The 16,440-nt window shown below is 51.7% G+C and overlaps 1 protein-coding gene across 1 annotated transcript; it reads left to right on the plus strand.

Annotated features, from left to right (window-relative positions):
- Window positions 1-8,788: 8,788 nt before the first annotated feature.
- LOC128836888 (uncharacterized) lies at window positions 8,789-15,518 on the plus strand. Its single transcript, XM_054027582.1, has 5 exons — window positions 8,789-9,120; window positions 10,487-10,558; window positions 11,468-11,821; window positions 12,887-13,150; window positions 14,748-15,518. Exons 1-5 carry the CDS (start codon window positions 8,802-8,804, stop codon window positions 15,002-15,004), a joined length of 1,266 nt encoding a protein of 421 aa, XP_053883557.1. The 5' UTR covers window positions 8,789-8,801; the 3' UTR covers window positions 15,005-15,518.
- Window positions 15,519-16,440: the final 922 nt, after the last annotated feature.

Genomic DNA, 16,440 nt, shown 5'->3' on the forward strand with positions numbered 1-16,440 from the left:
GGCTGCAGGCAGCCCCCCCTCTCCCACTGGCGTGCATGGACAGGGCCTTGAAAGCAATTCTAACTAGCAATTACATTGATACAAATGACTTCCTTATGCAAATGTCAGTTCCGTTCAGAATGGCCTGGCCTGGCGACAATGAGAGCAAAGCTTCTACACCCACAAGATTATTCCACATTAAACCCCAAATAGAATATTCAGAAAACTCCTCTAATCCCTCTGGAATTTAACCAGTGTTCTGTAGGGTGACCTATTTCCCTCAACTGAAAATGGGACTCCGCACGCACCCGGGTGAGCGGCGACGCCAGGCAGCCTGGTGGCAATGCTATCTGATAAGAAGCTCGCCAACACAGAGCTGTTAGTCGGGGTGAGAAAGGTCCATGAGAAATCGGGCTTTTCCCATCAGAAAAAAAGCTCAGTGATGTGGGGTGCAGGGGTCACCGTTAGCGTGGTGATGTACAATGAGAAGAGGGGTTGGGGCAGGGGACCCAGGGTCCAGTATACCCTAAAACAGCATTTATCCTCTTGTGTAATGGTCATTACTTTGGAGTCTTGGATGTGAAGACTATGTATGGGGTAAGATATTTCTGTGACCTTTGTTACATGACCTGTAACCCTAAGAATAGCCAGGCCTGCCACCGGAGCGGCGGGCTCTGCCTGAGCCCAGAGTGTGTTACCCGCCCCAAATTCTCTGTTATTCACACACTCTAAGGGCACCCACCCCTACCTGTTCCTAGGGCTCAGGTGTAACCTTACACTCTATGGGTTTGCAGGGTCTTTTACCAGTGAAAGAGCCTTGCACAGTAATATCCTTATCCTCTATTTATTAATAATCACCCAAACCAGAATGCTCACACTCAACATACAGCGCTCACCACTCCCAATAAGGCAGACCAACTTTTCCTGCTGGCCACTCGGGATCAGGTTATTTGGGGACTCCAGGTTCTGCATGGTGTCATTGGCAGAGTGTTAAGTCTGGCAGCTCTCGAGCTTGGGGCTGTGTCCTGGAGCTGGTTTCCAAAGAACTTCCTTTTGGACCCCAGTTTATATAGTGAAACTTGAGTCCTGCTTACTGGACCTTAACCAATCATTTTACTAACATTTTACTAACCAATCCTAACATATTGTAACGAAATTCTCTAACCAGTCCTACCCCACCACCTTCATTGATTTACACCTTGCATAATTAATTATACAGCAGACAGAAACAATCAAAGAACCAGACAGAGGTCATACAGACAAACAGTAGAGAAGCGGGGACCATAAAGATAAAACAATAAAGAAATTAAAATTTCACAACCACAACTATTGTTAAGTGGTTTCTTGCTAAACAGAATGCTATCAAACTAAGTTTTCTTTAACCATCTTAAGATTTCCATTACTTGCATCTGAAGAAGTGAGGTTCTTACCCATGAAAGCTTATGCTCCCAATACTTCTGTTAGTCTTAAAGGTGCCACAGGACCCTCTGTTGCTTTTTACAGATTCAGACTAACACGGCTACCCCTCTGATACTTGACATCTTAAGATCTGTTTATCTGGTGATGGTAGGGTAACCAGATGTCCCGATTTTATAGGGACAGTCCCAATTTTTGAGTCTTTTTCTTATATAGGCTCCTATTACCCCCCACCCTCGTCCCGATTTTTCACATTTGCTGTCTGGTCACCCTAGGTGATGGTGGGTGCTATTAGAACAGGATCTCCTTCTTAACAGCCTGGGATTACATTGTTTTAATATAATTTAGATGGAATGTGAGGATGTGACTTTCTGCTTCTCACCTAATGGGTGTTGCTCTTCTAATCTGGCTGCAGACAAAGGCTTTAGGCCTTACAATATGGCTACAGGAAAAGGCCTTATCCTTACAAGTGTACGGCAGGTGCTAGAGGTGCGACACTGGCAGGGCGTGCTGCAGGTCCCGGTTGTGTTTAGAGAGACAGAAGGCCTTGGAAACCAGGGCTGGCTCCAGGGTTTTTGTTGCCCCAAGCGGCGCAAAAAAAAAAAAAAAAAAGCCGCGATCGCGATCTGCGGCGGCAATTCGGCAGGAGGTCCTTCGCTCCGAGCGGGAGTGAGGGACCGTCCACCGAATTGCCGCCGAATAGCTGGACGTGCCACCCCTCTCCGGAGTTGCCGCCCCAAGCATCTGCTTGGCAAGCTGGTGCCTGGAGCCGGCCCTGTTGGCAACCCGAAGCAAAGCCAGTCCAAGATGCTGTGTGACAGGTGTCAGTACTACATGGAAAACGACCACCAGTGCAAAGGCCGGGACTGTAAGCTGTGTGATGTTCAGGGATCGTAGAAATCCATTGGCTGCAGAAAAATGCAGAATTCGCATTTTTACAGAGAATCTTTAAATTTGTGAAAAAATAAAAACATATATTCACTAAATGTTACTGAAAGTACCAGTGTCACTTATTCAATGTGCACAACCTCCCCCTCTTGTGCTTGATTTTTGAATGCTCTTTAAATTTACAGTAAGTAAAGCTACGAAAAGATGCCAAAAACTTTAAAAACTGCCCCTAAAGACAGTGTCACTGACTTTGGCAAGGACAAATTTCACGTTGATGGTAATGTGCGGTTCTGTACAGGATGCAGCAAGGTTGTAGATTACATTTGAAGGCAGACAATTGTAGAACAAATGGAAGAGCTCAACATAAACAGAATGAAAAGAAATGAAAACAAGAGGCTTCAAACTTGTTTAAAATGGTAAAGATATCAATAAAACATTGTGTTCAAATGATACTCTATATATTATGGCTAGGGAAACTAAAGTTCAGCATTTCATTTTAATCGCTAAAAAATTAAGATTTTTATGTTTTTTTATGAGAAATTTTGTGGTTTTTTATCACAGAAAACTAGGATCCCTGGTGATGTTGAAGACTGTGATGATCTAAACCAGCAGGTCTCAACACGCGGGCCACATGCGGCCAATTAGCACACATCTGCAGCCCAACTGTGTGCTAAAGAAAATTCAAAATTTGCTGCTCTGGTCTGGCAGGGAGCAGGGCTGGCTGAGGGGGAGACAGCATCATGCACCCCTGGGGGAAGGGATAGCTCAGTGGTTTGAGCATTAGCCTGCTAAACCCAGGGTTGTAGGTTCAATCCTTGAAGGGACCATTTAGGGATTTGGGGATTCAGTTAGGGTTGGTCCTGCTTTGAGCAGGAGGTTGGACTAGATGACCTCCTGAGGTCTCTTCTAACCCTGATATTCTATGATTCTGCCAGCAGGGGGCTGGTGAGTAGGTCTGTGGGTAAGTTTTTTGGGGGGCTCAGGGAACTAGGGGTTTGCCCCCAGTTTTAGGTGGGCCTCCGCTCCTGACCCCCTTCTTGAGTCCTAGCTGCCAGCCCCACCAGGTGCTATGCTACTGGCTGGCACTGGGGGTCCCAGCTGCTGCCTGGCCCCATGTGGCAGGGTCCGGATCCCCACTGCTGCCCAGCTCCACGCCTGGCCCCACTTTGGGCAGGGGCGCTGGGCATAAGGGACTGTGAGTGGTTTTAGGTTGCGGGGGCACCCTAAAACCTGTGGCCCACAATAATAAACAGATTGAGAACCACTGATCTAGACAGACATCTGTGTTTCATGATCAACACCTCAACATCAGTACAACCAAGGCATCAGAAAAGTACATTGTGTATGTTGGGTGCAGGGGACCCCTGACCAGATCCCTAGTTACATTTTTGCAAAGCAAGATCTGCTGGTAGTTTACGGGTGTGGAATGTGTTGCAGCCTTTGCCAGGATCTTTCTGGCTAAGCTCTTTTGGAACCACATCTTCCTAGCTCCCTGCTGCAAAGGGGATGACAGATACATTATCCTGAGACAGCTCTTGAAGGAGATAATGGATGTAGATCTGGTCGTGCACGAAGGCAAAGTCCTGATTGTGAAGGTGAAGGCCTCGGACATTTGTTTTATTGATTCTTTCTACTCTTACCTATGAAGCTCAGCCAGTTAACGCAGGCCCTGGGCTTGGCCTGGGACAAAGGGTATTTTCCTCATTCCTCATTAACACTTTAAAAATGAAGACTAGGTCAGAGCTATGACAGACTCCAGTGCTGATTGCATGATGCCCGGCAGTTTCTCTGAGAGGGAAGGTGTAGATTTACACAGAGACCACGTCAAGGTGAACCTGGCTAAAAGGCAAATTGCAGAATTGTTTCTGAACTGGCTGTGGGGGAAGTTCAGACAGAGATCAAACCTGCCCAACACCACCCTCATGAGAGACACAGACCAGCTCCAGGAGTACCTGTTTCCCCCAATATATAAGGTTCATTCCTGTGAGTTTATCAAGAATGAATCAGCCTGTCTGGGCTGGAAGTACATGGTCCCTTTCAGCCCTGCATTTCTATGATTTCCGCTGAAACTTTCCAGAACATTCAGCCTGAGGCAGGCACCCGGCATGAAGCATTTCAGCCTGAATGGCTCAAGTCTGAAAAAGCTATAAGCAACTGAAGACAGGGTCTTAAAGTGAATGCATCAGGCAACTTTAGGCATCATTCTACCTAGGATGTGTCCCTCTTGTTTACAGCTGGCCAGCAGTAACACCTAGGGCTGATGTGTGGAGGAGACAGGTGGCTGCCTGAGGAGCTGAGTCCCCACCCTCCACACTAGACCCGGGCAGACTTCTTCTTCTCCCCCCGCCCCCGGAGTGGAAGAGCAGAGTGGGGGCTATGACACTTGGACCCGAGCAGGGATCAAACCCCAAATGTGCAGCCCTATATTGTACCTTCTGTGACACCCTCTTCTCACAGGCCCGAGGGCTCCGGTTCCTGCTTGTTGGCAGTGTGATGGTGGTGGCGGGTTAGAGCGAGATGGGGGAACCTGTTTCAGTCACTGGCAGTTTTAGCTCTTGCCTGAACAGCTCCTAGAAGCTGAAATGCCCCGATTTGGCAAGAGGGACACCGGGCCTGAGAGCTCAATCAGGGGGGCAGCCAGGAGAGCCAACCCCTGCTCCTAGCCACGGCCGGCCCCGGGGGCAGCCAGAGCTGGGAGCAACCCAGCCAGAGCATCCCCTCAGCTGATGGCAGGAAGCAGCCATTAACCCCCTCTTAGCCTTTAGCAAGCAACAGCCAGCACTGGGGACCAGCAACCCAGCCACAGTTCCCCCCCACCCTGCCCAGGACAAGGAGCACACGGGCAGAGCCTCAAGAACCCACGAAACATCCCCAGACACCAGCCTCGGAGGTCAGAGCCAGCTGGGAGCAGTGCCGAGATCCAGAGCTGTCTAAGGCCAGAAGGGACCGTTATGATCACTTAGGCGGTTCTCCTGGCTCCCCCAGTGTTTGCTCCATGCTGCAGCCTCATCAGGCTTAAGCTCTGGTGACCTCTCCTCCATGCAAATAAAGCTGTGTATATTCAAATATGCAAATTGAAGCATTAAGTCACTTGTGCATAGTCTCCCGCTTTCTGAGCATCCAGCTGGTCTTAAATTGGCAGTGTCACAGACTCTCATGATTTGTTTGTGAGTTTCATGAAGTTTGGTGTGTTTTTTTCTTAAAGCACCAGCTCCTGGAGTCAGGGGATTATGTGAGAATTTTGGCTGTCATTTAAAAAACAAAATCCATTCCTAGCCCTCATGGTTGGGAAGAAGAGTCAGAAAATGTAATCCTCCGCAAAGGCTCTAACCATCGACGGGAAGTAACGAGATTGACAAATGTATTATATTTTTTAAATCTCGTGGGTTTTTTTAAGCCAATCTCATGATCTCTTGGGGCCCTGACACATGATTTTTGTTTGTTGAATTGGGGGCTGGCAATACAAGAATTTGGTGACAGTGTGAATTTGGCTATATTAAATTTGAGAGTGGTGACACTGTGCAGCGTTTGGTGGCTGTGAATTTGGAATTGGTGTCACCATGAATTTGGCAATACAGGACATTTGGCACTGTGAATCTGGGGTTTCTACAGTGTTTAATTTGTGATGAAAGAGATGCTGGGTCTTGAGCAATTTTTTTTACTTTCATAACTGACGAGGAGAGGCCGGAGGTGCCGAGGCTATGAACTGCCAAGCCTGGAAGTGCCGGGTCTCAGCCTTGGCAAGCCCCGGCACAAATTAAGCACTGGGTTTCTACTTTCATAGATTTTAAGTCCAGAAGGGACCATTATGTCATAGTCTAACCTGCATAATACAAGTCAGACAATCTCATCTAGTTATAGGATGGTGTGATGAGGTGGGGGGACCCCAATCTTCAAGCTCCCTTCTGTCTCTAGGCCGTGAGACCTAAGGGCTGAAGTCCATAGAGTTGTCCTGATCCACAGGGTTCTAAGGCCCAATGGCTGGAGTCTATATAATCGCCCTGATCCACAAGACAGTAGGGTCACATGACCTATGTCAGGTTGGGTGGGGGGAGCCTTTCTCTTCAGGGGAGTGAGGCCTAGCAGCTAGAGTCCATAGAGATACTCTGGGTTTGCAAGACAGTAAGGTCTAGAAGCCGGAGTTAATACAGTTGCCCTCCAGGGTGGGGCTGTATGGCCTAGTGGCCAGTTGGAGTGTGTGGGCCGCCACCTAGGGGGTGGTGGCAGCCAGGTAGGGGGACCTGGGCCCTCCCTGCTCCATCAGGTCCCAGTCTAAGGCCGTGTCAGGGTATGTGTACACTTACTGTGGATCGACGCTGTGGCGATCTGGTCTACCTGCAGACTGCTCTCCTGTCAACTTCAGTACTCTACCAGAATGAGACGCGTAAGGCAAGTCAACTCCAGCTACATTATTCACGTAGCTGGAGTTGTGTAACTTAGGTTGACTTAACCCTGTAGTATAGACCTGGCCTTAGTGTCGAGTGTGTCTGCCACTGGGTCAGCAGGGATCCGTCCGCAACACGCTGATCATCATCGGGACAATGGCTAGTCCCCCACGCTCCGGGCTACTTCCTGCCGTGTTACTCCGGGTGGCAGTCTGCAGGGCTTCGGGGTCTCCAGGTTCCTCAGCTGGTGCAACTCCCCGTAGCTCAGACCTCCCTGGGGCATCCCCAGGTAGTTGGGCATCTGCTAGGGTCTCAGCGCCTCTGACTTCTGCAGTCCAGGGTTCCCGTGGTTCCTGGGCTGGAGCCGGCAAGGAACATCCTGCCTCTCCGGTGGTGAATTGCTCCCTCTTAAACTGGTGCTCATAGGCTCCGGCTCCGTGGGTGCTGCAGGGCTGGAGCACCCACGGGAAAAAATTAGTGGGCACCCACCGGCAGCCAAGCTCCCTGCACCTTCACACCCTCCTCGCCGCCTCCTCCCCCGAGCGTGCCCTGTCCCCGCTCCTCCCCCTCACAGCGATTCCCGCCCGCCGCCTAACAGCTGTTTGGCGGCGCTTAGGACTTTCCGAGAGGGAGGGGGAGGAGTGGGGACATGGTGTGCTCCGGGGAGGAGGCGGTAAAGAGGCGGGGCAGGGGTGGGGACTTGGGGGTAGGAGGTGGAATTGGGGTGGGGCAGGGGCGGAGACGGGGGGGGGTTAAGCACCCGTGGGGCAGAGGGGAAGTTGGCGCCTATGCTGGGGCTACACCTGAAGCATGCCCAGTAGGAATGTGGGGGCGTAGCTTCCTCTGCCCACATTGAGGAGTTAACCCTTTCCCATCCAGTGCGGGGTGAGTTCACCCCATCACAGGTGGCCACATGTCCTGTTTTGGCCGGGACCATCCCTTTTTTAAGCCCTGTCCTGGCCGTCCCAACTTTTTTGGCAAAAGTTGATCAGTTGGCAAGAGCAAACGGGACAAATGCCCACTTTTGTCAAAAAAGTGGGGTGCAGAGGAATGTGTGTGGGGGGAGTGGTGATGCCAGCCCCCCACAGGGGGGTAGCTGAACACAGGGGGGGGGGGCAGGCAGGGCTCAGGCAAGCAGCGACACCAGCCCCATGCGGGGAGCGTGGTGTGCTCAGGTGAGCGGGAGGGGAGGTCTCGGGTCAGCCCCGTGGGGGGGGGCCTAGAGTGATCAGATGTCCCAATTTTATAGGGACAGTCCTTTTGGGGGGGGGTGTCTTTTTCCCATCTCCCATCTCCTAGAACTGGAAGGGACCTTGAAAGGTCATCGAGTCCAGCCCCCTGCCTTCACTAGCAGGACCAAGTACTGATTTTGCCCCAGATTCCCAAGTGGCCCCCTCAAGGATTGAACTCACAACCCTGGGTTTAGCAGGCCAATGCTCAAACCACTGAGCTATCCCTCCCCCCTAAGTCATCAAGTCCAACCCCCTGCCTTCACTAGCAGGACCAAGTACTGATTTTGCCCCAGATCCCCAAGTGGCCCCCTCAAGAATTGAACTCACAACCCTGGGTTTAGCAGGCCAATGCTCAAACCACTGAGCTATCCCTCCCCCCTCTTATATAGGTTCCTATTACTCCCCACCCACTGTCCTGATTTTTCACATTTGCTGTCTGGTCACCCTGGGGACAGCGGGGGGGCTTGGGCAAGCGGCTCGGGCCACTCAAGTATGGGGGAGGGGGAGGCTCGGGCTAGCCCCACATGGGGTGTCCCATTTTCCCTTTGAGAAATATTGTCACCCTATCTAGTCCCCCCCTGTGCTGAGCCCAGTTGGCTGTGCGGGACTGAAAGGCGTCGGGCCTGGATTTGAAGACAAGGGTGACCAGACAGCAAGTGTGAAAAACTGGGACAGGAGGTGGGGGATAATAGGAGCCTATATAAGAAAAAGACCCCAAAATAGGGACTGTCCCTATAAAATCGGGACATCTGGTCACCCTATTGAAGCCCCCCCTCGAAGGCCACTAGCCCAGCACTTCCTGTCCCTGGACAGACCCGCCCTCGGTCTCCGTCTGAGAGTGACGAGCGTGGGAAATGCCCAAGGGGTGGGGCGAAGGGTCCTCGGCTGGGCCGGGAGGCCGATGTCGAAATCGCTTCCCAGCAGAGCCGGGCTGGCTTCGGGCAGGGCCGGCATGGAGCAGCTCCTGAAGCAGGTGCTGGGGCCCCTGGAGAAGAAGGGCGAGCGGGAGCTGCAGCGCATCAGCAAGAGGGTGCAGAAGTGTCTGGTGAGGGAGGGGGAGAAGCTCTTCGCCGAGGACAGCCCGGAGGGAGGGGCGGAGCCGGCCGCGGGTATTAACGACCGCGGGGACAGCGCCGAGCACGACGGGCTGGAGGTGGCCGTGAAGGTGCTGACAGACCCGGACCGCATCAGAGACCTGGCAGAGGCACTCGGCACAGACGGTACAGAGAGATGGGGGAACCCCCACTGCCCACCCTCTTGTTTCTGGGCACGACTAAATCCCCCCCCCCTCCTCGCGGGGGTCTCTGGGAGCTGGAAACAACCCCCAATCTGCCTTTCTTTCTCCTCTTTTCCAGGCTGGGATTTCTCCCCCCCCACCCCCGCTTTCACTTTCATTCTCTTCTCCTACCAGCCCCCTCCCCTCTCTGCCTTGCAGCTCCCCTGCTCCTTTCCGGCCACATCCTGAGCTGGTGTGGCGTTAGGGACCATTTACACCCGGGGAGAATCTGCTCCCCACCCCCACCTCGTGTAAAAAGCAAGAGAGGGTTGTTGATCCATTGGCAAAACCCCTGCTGCCCCCCCCCCAACACACACACACACACACACACACACACACACACACACACACTTATTCCTTTAACATCACTTTGCCAAGCAAAACTAACTCAGCCCCTTGTACCAGCAGCACCCCCCAAACCAGCTGAGCGCTCACCAGCTCACATGGATTGTTCACTCGTTGGAGACAGGGACGCGCTTTTTGTTCTGGGTTTTGTACAGTGCCTGGCGCAGTGGGGGCCCGGTCCGTGGCTGGGCCTCCCCGGTGCAGACATGCCAATGCTCACGAATGCATCACAAGAGATGTGATTTCTAGGTAAAATTAAGCTTCGCTCATGATCTCGCAATAGAATTCTGTTTTCAGCCTGAGTGGCAGGGCTCCTGCTCTTAGCCCCGCAAGGAGGGACTCCTGGAGAGCCCCTCTTCGTGGGACCGCAAGTGCTCAGTGGGGTGTTTTAGCTAAAGTAAGTGAGAGTCTCTCCCCACCCAAACTGCAGGTTAACAAAGTTGTTTGTTTTTAAATGGGGAATTTCCCTAGTTTTTTTGTATTAATTATGAATCGCTCCATGTGCTCCATGACAGGTGTTCAACGCTGGCCTTGCAGACTGCACCAGAATGGACCCTATTCCTTCCCAGTGGACTCCTTTCCACTGCCATATCTGTCCTCCTTCCATTCCGTTCCCTGGACCAGACACCCTCCCCCCCCAGCCCCGTTTGTAATAGGTCGGTGCAGCATTCACTTGAAAGAAAATGTGACAGTTAGAACAGGGTCAATGTACACATCTAACTGAGGGGCAGAAGCATCTGCTTTAGCCCTCTGAACTTCTGTTTCTCTGCAATTATGGATCCTTCTCCCTCTGCCCCTGACTCTCCCCCACTCCGCTATCTCACTCGCACTCCTGTTCTGGCCTCTAAGAACTAAGTTTGTCCTCTGTGTGTATGTGTGGGGAGAAGGGAGTGTGTGGGGAGAGAGTGGGCTATGCTGTGAGCTGACCACAGGTCTGAGACTGATTTTCCCCCTTTTTTCTCCAGTGCCCCCTGAATCTGCAGCCACTGCTGTGCAGAGCGAGCCCCTTCCTACCGGTGCCACAGCCGGAGCAGCAGGTGAGTGGGGTGTGGATCGAGAGGCGCATGAAAGGCTCTGAAAGGAGGATTCCTTTCCCCCAGCACGGGACAGATCATTCCCTTTCCAAATCCCAGGCTTGGAGACACCTGGGCCATAGGTGCCAACTTTCCCCGGCGCCGGTGGGAGCTCACGCCCCCACCGCCCCTGGCCTCACCCCGACTCCGACTCGCTTTATAGCATTGATGCTTCCTCTCTGTCTCATTTGCTCCAGAGTCCCCTCCCTTGTTGCAGTGCTTACATTCTCCTGGAGTCCTCCAGGCCCATCCTCCCCTCCCATTCGGGGCTCAGGGCTTCAGCCCCAGAGGGGCCGCACCAGAGCTTGGGGTTTCAGTTCCGCAAGAGGTGCCTGGGCTTGTGGCTCTGGGCTTCAGCCGCGGGGCCCCATGGATCCCCTGAGACCAGCTCGTGGCCCCCCAGAGGGCTGGGATCCCAGGTTGAGAGCCAACAGCATCGGGCTGGAGTCAAAGGGAAATATTTACTGGAGTTCCGCTCCGGACAGCTGAATTTAAGCCCTGCCTTTGTGGATTCAGCAGGTACCACATAGGGCTAAGCAGAGAGGGCTGGGCCCCCTTCTCCGCTCCAACAGAGATCCATGTTGGAGTCCAGAGACATCAAGCCCTCCTGGAATGTAATGATGGGACATAGGAACTTCCCCGATGGGCCCCTCTAGCCCGTTATCCTGCCCCCTCCACGCCACTCTGGATCAAATCATTGGGCCAGTCTAGACTGTATCCTGCCCCCTCCCTAGAACCCCAAATCAGATCAATGGGCCCATCTAGTCCAATAGTCCAACTCCAATAGTGGCCATTAGCAGACACTACAGATGGAAGCCTCACTCCGAGGCAAGATTTCTCCTTCCCTCTCTCTCTATCCATTTGACTTCTCAGTTGTCCTGCGGAGCCCGGAGGTATCGGAAATATTCCAGTCTCAGCCGCTGGTGGAGGGCAGCCACGTGGCCTTCAGCTGCTTCATCGCAGGGTACTTCCCCCAGGAGCTAACTGTGACCTGGCTCAGGAGGGAGAGTGGAGACAGTGTGGCCACACCCATCGAGGACTCCGCTGATTACGCCATCATCCACAAGGAGACCTGCGCCAAAGACAGGGAGACCTACCAGCAGATGGTGACGCTGTCCTTCACCCCATCGGCACAGAGACACCAAGGGGCAGAGTTCATCTGCCAGGTGGGACATGTGGCCCTGCAGACCCCCATTGAGAGGAGCACCGGGACGCTGGAGGTCAAAGGTCAGTCTGAGTTTAAAGGTGGAGAGCTATTGCTCCTGGGTTGTTTGGGGTTTCCCTTCTCCTAGTGTGTGTATCTGTCTCCAGCCCTAGATCCTAATACTCTGGTTTGTCTCCCCAGGCCCCAGCCAGCCAGTCTGTGTCCTAGACCCCAGTTTGCTGGTCTGGATTATATTTCAGGTGTCAGTCACTGCAGCGCTTAGTAGCTTTAGTACCTGACCCTGGAAATAAGTAAGTCACTCACTGCTGAGCTCCTATTGCTGGCATCTGTGAGCAATCCCAGTCCCTTTACTGAGGCTTCTCCCAGCAGCAAGTGCTGCACCGGGTGATACCCCAGTGAGGTTTTGCAGGATGAGGCCCTATATCTGTTGTTTCCTCCCACTCTAGCCTGAACTGGAATTCATCCATAATGGGGTCTAGAGAGCCCTCAAGCTCTCCTGGAACAAAATGATGGGACATAGGAACTGCTACTCCAGATCCAACCAATGGGCCCATCTAGCCTGGTATTTCACCTTCCTCATGCTGCCCTGAATCAGGCCCATGGGTCCATCTAGCCCAGTATCCCACCTGTCCCTGCTGTCCTGGATCAGACCCATGGGTCCATGCTCTTTGGGGCAGGGGTCATCTTCTTGTCCTGTGAGTGTACAATGCCTAGGGCAAGGAGTCTTGGTCCATGAGTGGTGTTCCTGAGCAAAGTAATTAACAATAATCTCAGGTCCCGACTTCCTGGGACCTTCTAAAGTGCTGCTTAGCTGGGGTGAGTACAAAAGTCCAAACCAGAAAAGTCCATCCAGAAAAAAATATTGGGAAGCAAGGACCTGAAATGTTTAATGTTAAGAATACAGGAAGGATTATGTTTTTCCCAAAGAAATGTGATGGCCAGCTTTAGCCAGGGTGTCGGGGCAAGAAACAGCACAAACATATGTTTTTGCTGAGCCTTTCACCTCTATACCTGACGAGGAATCCAATACAAGCAGAAAGGACTGTTACTCTAACGTTCCCTGGTAAAATAGCTTCTGTATTGTCTTCTCCTGGTCTCTAACTCTGCTTCCTGGGGTCCCTGAACAGGTGTAGCTACCCCCGATGCCAAGGAAGTTGCGCCCAACACCAGGGAAGTTACTCCTGTTTCCAAGGAAGTTGCCCGCAACTCCAGGGAAGTTACTCCTGTTTTCAAAGAAGTTGCCCCCAACATGAGGGAAGTTACTCCTGTTTCCAAAGAAGTTGCCCCTGACTCCAGGGAAGTTACTGCTGTTTCCAAAGAAGTTGCCCCTGACTCCAGGGAATTTAAGCCCATTTCCAGGGAAGACCGAGGAAGCACAGCTGGTAGAAAAGGTGAGAGTCAAGCTTTGATGGGAAAGTCTTTATATGACATTGAAGAGAGCTGAATGGAGGGTGGGGCGAGAGGTAGATGGGCCCAGGAATTCGTGTCCAGCTCAGGGTTAGGCTACAGCTTGGAGTCAAAGGCCAAATCAGGGTGAAGGCAGGTTCCACAGTGCCAGAGTTTTCCAGTGGCTCTCCCTTGATTTCCTACCTGCATCTTGGGCCAGATCTAAACCCAGTGATGAAAACAGGCCCCTCCCAGTTTTGGATCTGACTCAGATTTTGACTGTGGATTTGAACCCAAAGGGGCTGAGGGTTTAAGGTTCCTTTTGGACCCAACTGTTAGAAACACCATTGTTGTTGTGAGCCAAAACGGAACCCTTGGGCACCAAGATAGTGGCATCTCAAATCCCATATCCCCTTGGTTTGGAATGGAGGGGAGAGGGGTTGATGTGGATGTGAAGGAGGCCGAAGGGGATAAAGACCTGGAGAAAGCTTTTGTGGACAGAGGAAAGGACAGATCTCAGAGATGCTGAGGAGGAAGACGCGGCAAGATTTGGGCACTGCCTGGATATGAGGGAGTCAAGAGAGAAGGACCAAGTCAATGATGCAGCCAGGTCATGGGCTGGAGTGGCAAGGAGGATGGTGGTGCTGTCAATAGAGGCAGAGAATGGAGGGCCTCGCAGGGAGATCTCGTTGGCCAATGTGAGCTGACAGCGAGGTATCCAGGAGGAGGCTTCAGAGAGACAGGACTGAGAGAGCGATTGGGTTGGAGTGGGAACAAGAGCAGAGATTTGAGAGTCACAGGCGCGAAGATAGCAGCCAAAGCCCCGGGAACAGTTCAGAACAGGGAGAAAAGGAGGGATCCTCTCAGTGAGAAGTGGGAGCGGCAGGGAGGCAATCCGCTGGATGAGTCGCTGGAGCAACCAGAGAGGTAGGAGGACAGTCAGCCGAGGAGGGAGTCTTGGAGACTAAGGTAGGACAAAGTACCAAGGAGGAGGGGTATGATGGATGGTGTCTGAAGCAGTGGAGAGATGAGGATGGGGTTAAAACGCTGAGACTGGGCCGGATCAGAGGGGGGGAACCGAGGTGGAGCTGGAGGGGCGGTTGTTGGTGGCTCATTGAATGAAGTTGGAGGTGAAGGGGAGACAGGGCTTAGCAGGAGGGGTTGGAGATTGGTTTTGGATGACAGGGCAAACCAGATTAATTATGCCTGGGAGAGAGGTTACAGAGCAGAGAAAATCTGTCTGAGTACAGAGGGCCCTGTGGGTGGTCAGTAGCTAGGGACTGAGCCCGTAAAAGGGGCAATAGCAATACAGGCATTTGAGCAGTTAATCAAGATGTCAAGATGGGCAGGTGATTGTGTGGATAATTAAATAGATCGTGTGGATAACAGAATAGTGAGCAGACAGTGTGGATAATGAAGTAGCTAATAGACTATGTAGATTCTTAAATAGATCATCTGGAGTGGCTAATAGACCGTGCACATAATCAAATAGAATGCATCGATAACAGAGTAGCTAATAGACCATGTTGATAATCCAAGTGCAGCAGAGAGCATGATGCAGACCATTACTTTACTCTCTCGTGTTCCTCTTTCTCACCTCAGAGACACACTTTGTGGACCGTCACCGAGAACAGCTCATCCAGCGAGTAACTCTGGTCGAGGGCGTCCTGGATAAGCTGCTGGGTGACGTGTTGGACATTGAGCAATACCTGACCATTACAGCCGAGAGAACCAACCCAATGAAAATGCGGAAGCTATATGAGTTCATGGTGAGCTGGAACAAGTACTGCAAGGACCAGCTCTACGAGGCGCTGAAGGACAAGTGCAAGTTCCTTGTTGCAGATCTGGAAGGGGAATGAAGGCAATGAACACCCCACCACCACACACACACACACACAGTGCCTTTCCCTTTGCTTCCAGTGTCTGTTCCAGGGAGGAAAACCAATTTCTGGCTCTTCCCCATGTTTCCAAAGATGTGACAACTGGTTAAGACGAGGGCTGCGTGAAAACTTCCCCTTGAAATTATTTTTCAATGGAAAATCAGGTTTTTAACAAGATAAAATATCTACTTTCTGAGGGAAAAAAAAAACTATTGTTGAAAAAACAAACACCCAAACCAAAAATATTTCAGCCAAAACTTGAAATATTTCAATTTGGGTATAACTTATGGGAGTTGTAGTTCACTTGCCTCATCCTCATTCTCATCTATGGACCAGGGACCTCAGCTGGACTACATTTCCCGTGATGCACCATGGACAGGGATTCCCATGATGCAACTGCCTCCTCACCAAAAGGAGAGACCCTGGTGCATGCTGGAGGCCAGACTACAGTGGAGAATGGGGTCACAGAGCACCCAAATTTCAACTCCCGTTGAAGTTGAAGTTGTCCTACTGCAACCGCATTTCCAAATCAAAATATTTTGGTTTTAGTTTATGTGTTTGGGTTTTGTTTTGTTTTGTTTGCTGAAAAGTTGAACTTTTCAGTGAAAAATCTGGACGAGTGAAATCTATTGATCTATTTTTGTCTGGGGGTTTTGTTTTAAAACATCAGTGGAAAAATCCTTCATTTGCCAACATCAGAGCCCCAAACCAAACTGCAGCTCCCTCTCCTCACCTGGCTCTCCTAGCCACCTCAGCCCCTGGCTGTTGCATTCTGTTGGCAGTTGAGTGTGAAGGGCTGGAGGCTGAACTGAACAGCTACTGGGCTGTGCTGGTGAGGACCAGAAATCTGGGGGGCGCATCTCCATCTTATCCTAGTCTCTGGGAAGATAAAGGACATCAGCCCTGAATCCCCACAGCTATATTCTGTCCCCTGCAGGGGCAGCACTTGGCCACCGCATCCCTCCCTTTGGATACAAAAAGTCCAGAGATGCCCTCCTAGAGCTTAAAGCCAGAAGGGACCATTAGATCTTCCAGTCTGACCTTCTGTGTAGCTCAGATCCTTACATTTCACCCAGTTACCCCTGCACTGAGCCCAATGACCTGCCTTTGACTAAAGCCTCTTCCACAATGGCAGCTGGTCAGGTTTTGAAGACACCGAGAAATGGAGGATTCGTCACTTCCTTTGGGCCTTTGTTCCACCCTGAGTGAGAAAAATCGGGGCCTGATTTCTAATGTGAACTTGTCTGGCTTCAGCTCTCCAGTCCTGGGCTCTTGTTCTGTTTTTTCAGTTCACTGCAGTATTGTGTGCCCTTCCCCCATGCTCTCACTTCCGTTACAGACCCATTCCTCCTTTGTATCAGGGCTTCGGGCAAGGTGATTCCACCGCTGCGAGGACGAGGCTCTGCTCTGCTTCT

Source organism: Malaclemys terrapin, chromosome 4 (genome assembly GCF_027887155.1).
Source record: "Malaclemys terrapin pileata isolate rMalTer1 chromosome 4, rMalTer1.hap1, whole genome shotgun sequence".
Taxonomy (NCBI): domain Eukaryota; kingdom Metazoa; phylum Chordata; order Testudines; family Emydidae; genus Malaclemys; species Malaclemys terrapin.

Coding starts and splice junctions, on each gene's coding strand:
- LOC128836888 (XM_054027582.1), top strand. CDS start 8,802: ATGTCGAAATCGCTTCCCAGCAGAGCCGGGCTGGCTTCGGGCAGGGCC. Junction 9,121..10,486: donor AGAGGCACTCGGCACAGACG/GTACAGAGAGAT, acceptor TTTTTTCTCCAG/TGCCCCCTGAATCTGCAGCC. Junction 11,822..12,886: donor CGGGACGCTGGAGGTCAAAG/GTCAGTCTGAGT, acceptor GTCCCTGAACAG/GTGTAGCTACCCCCGATGCC.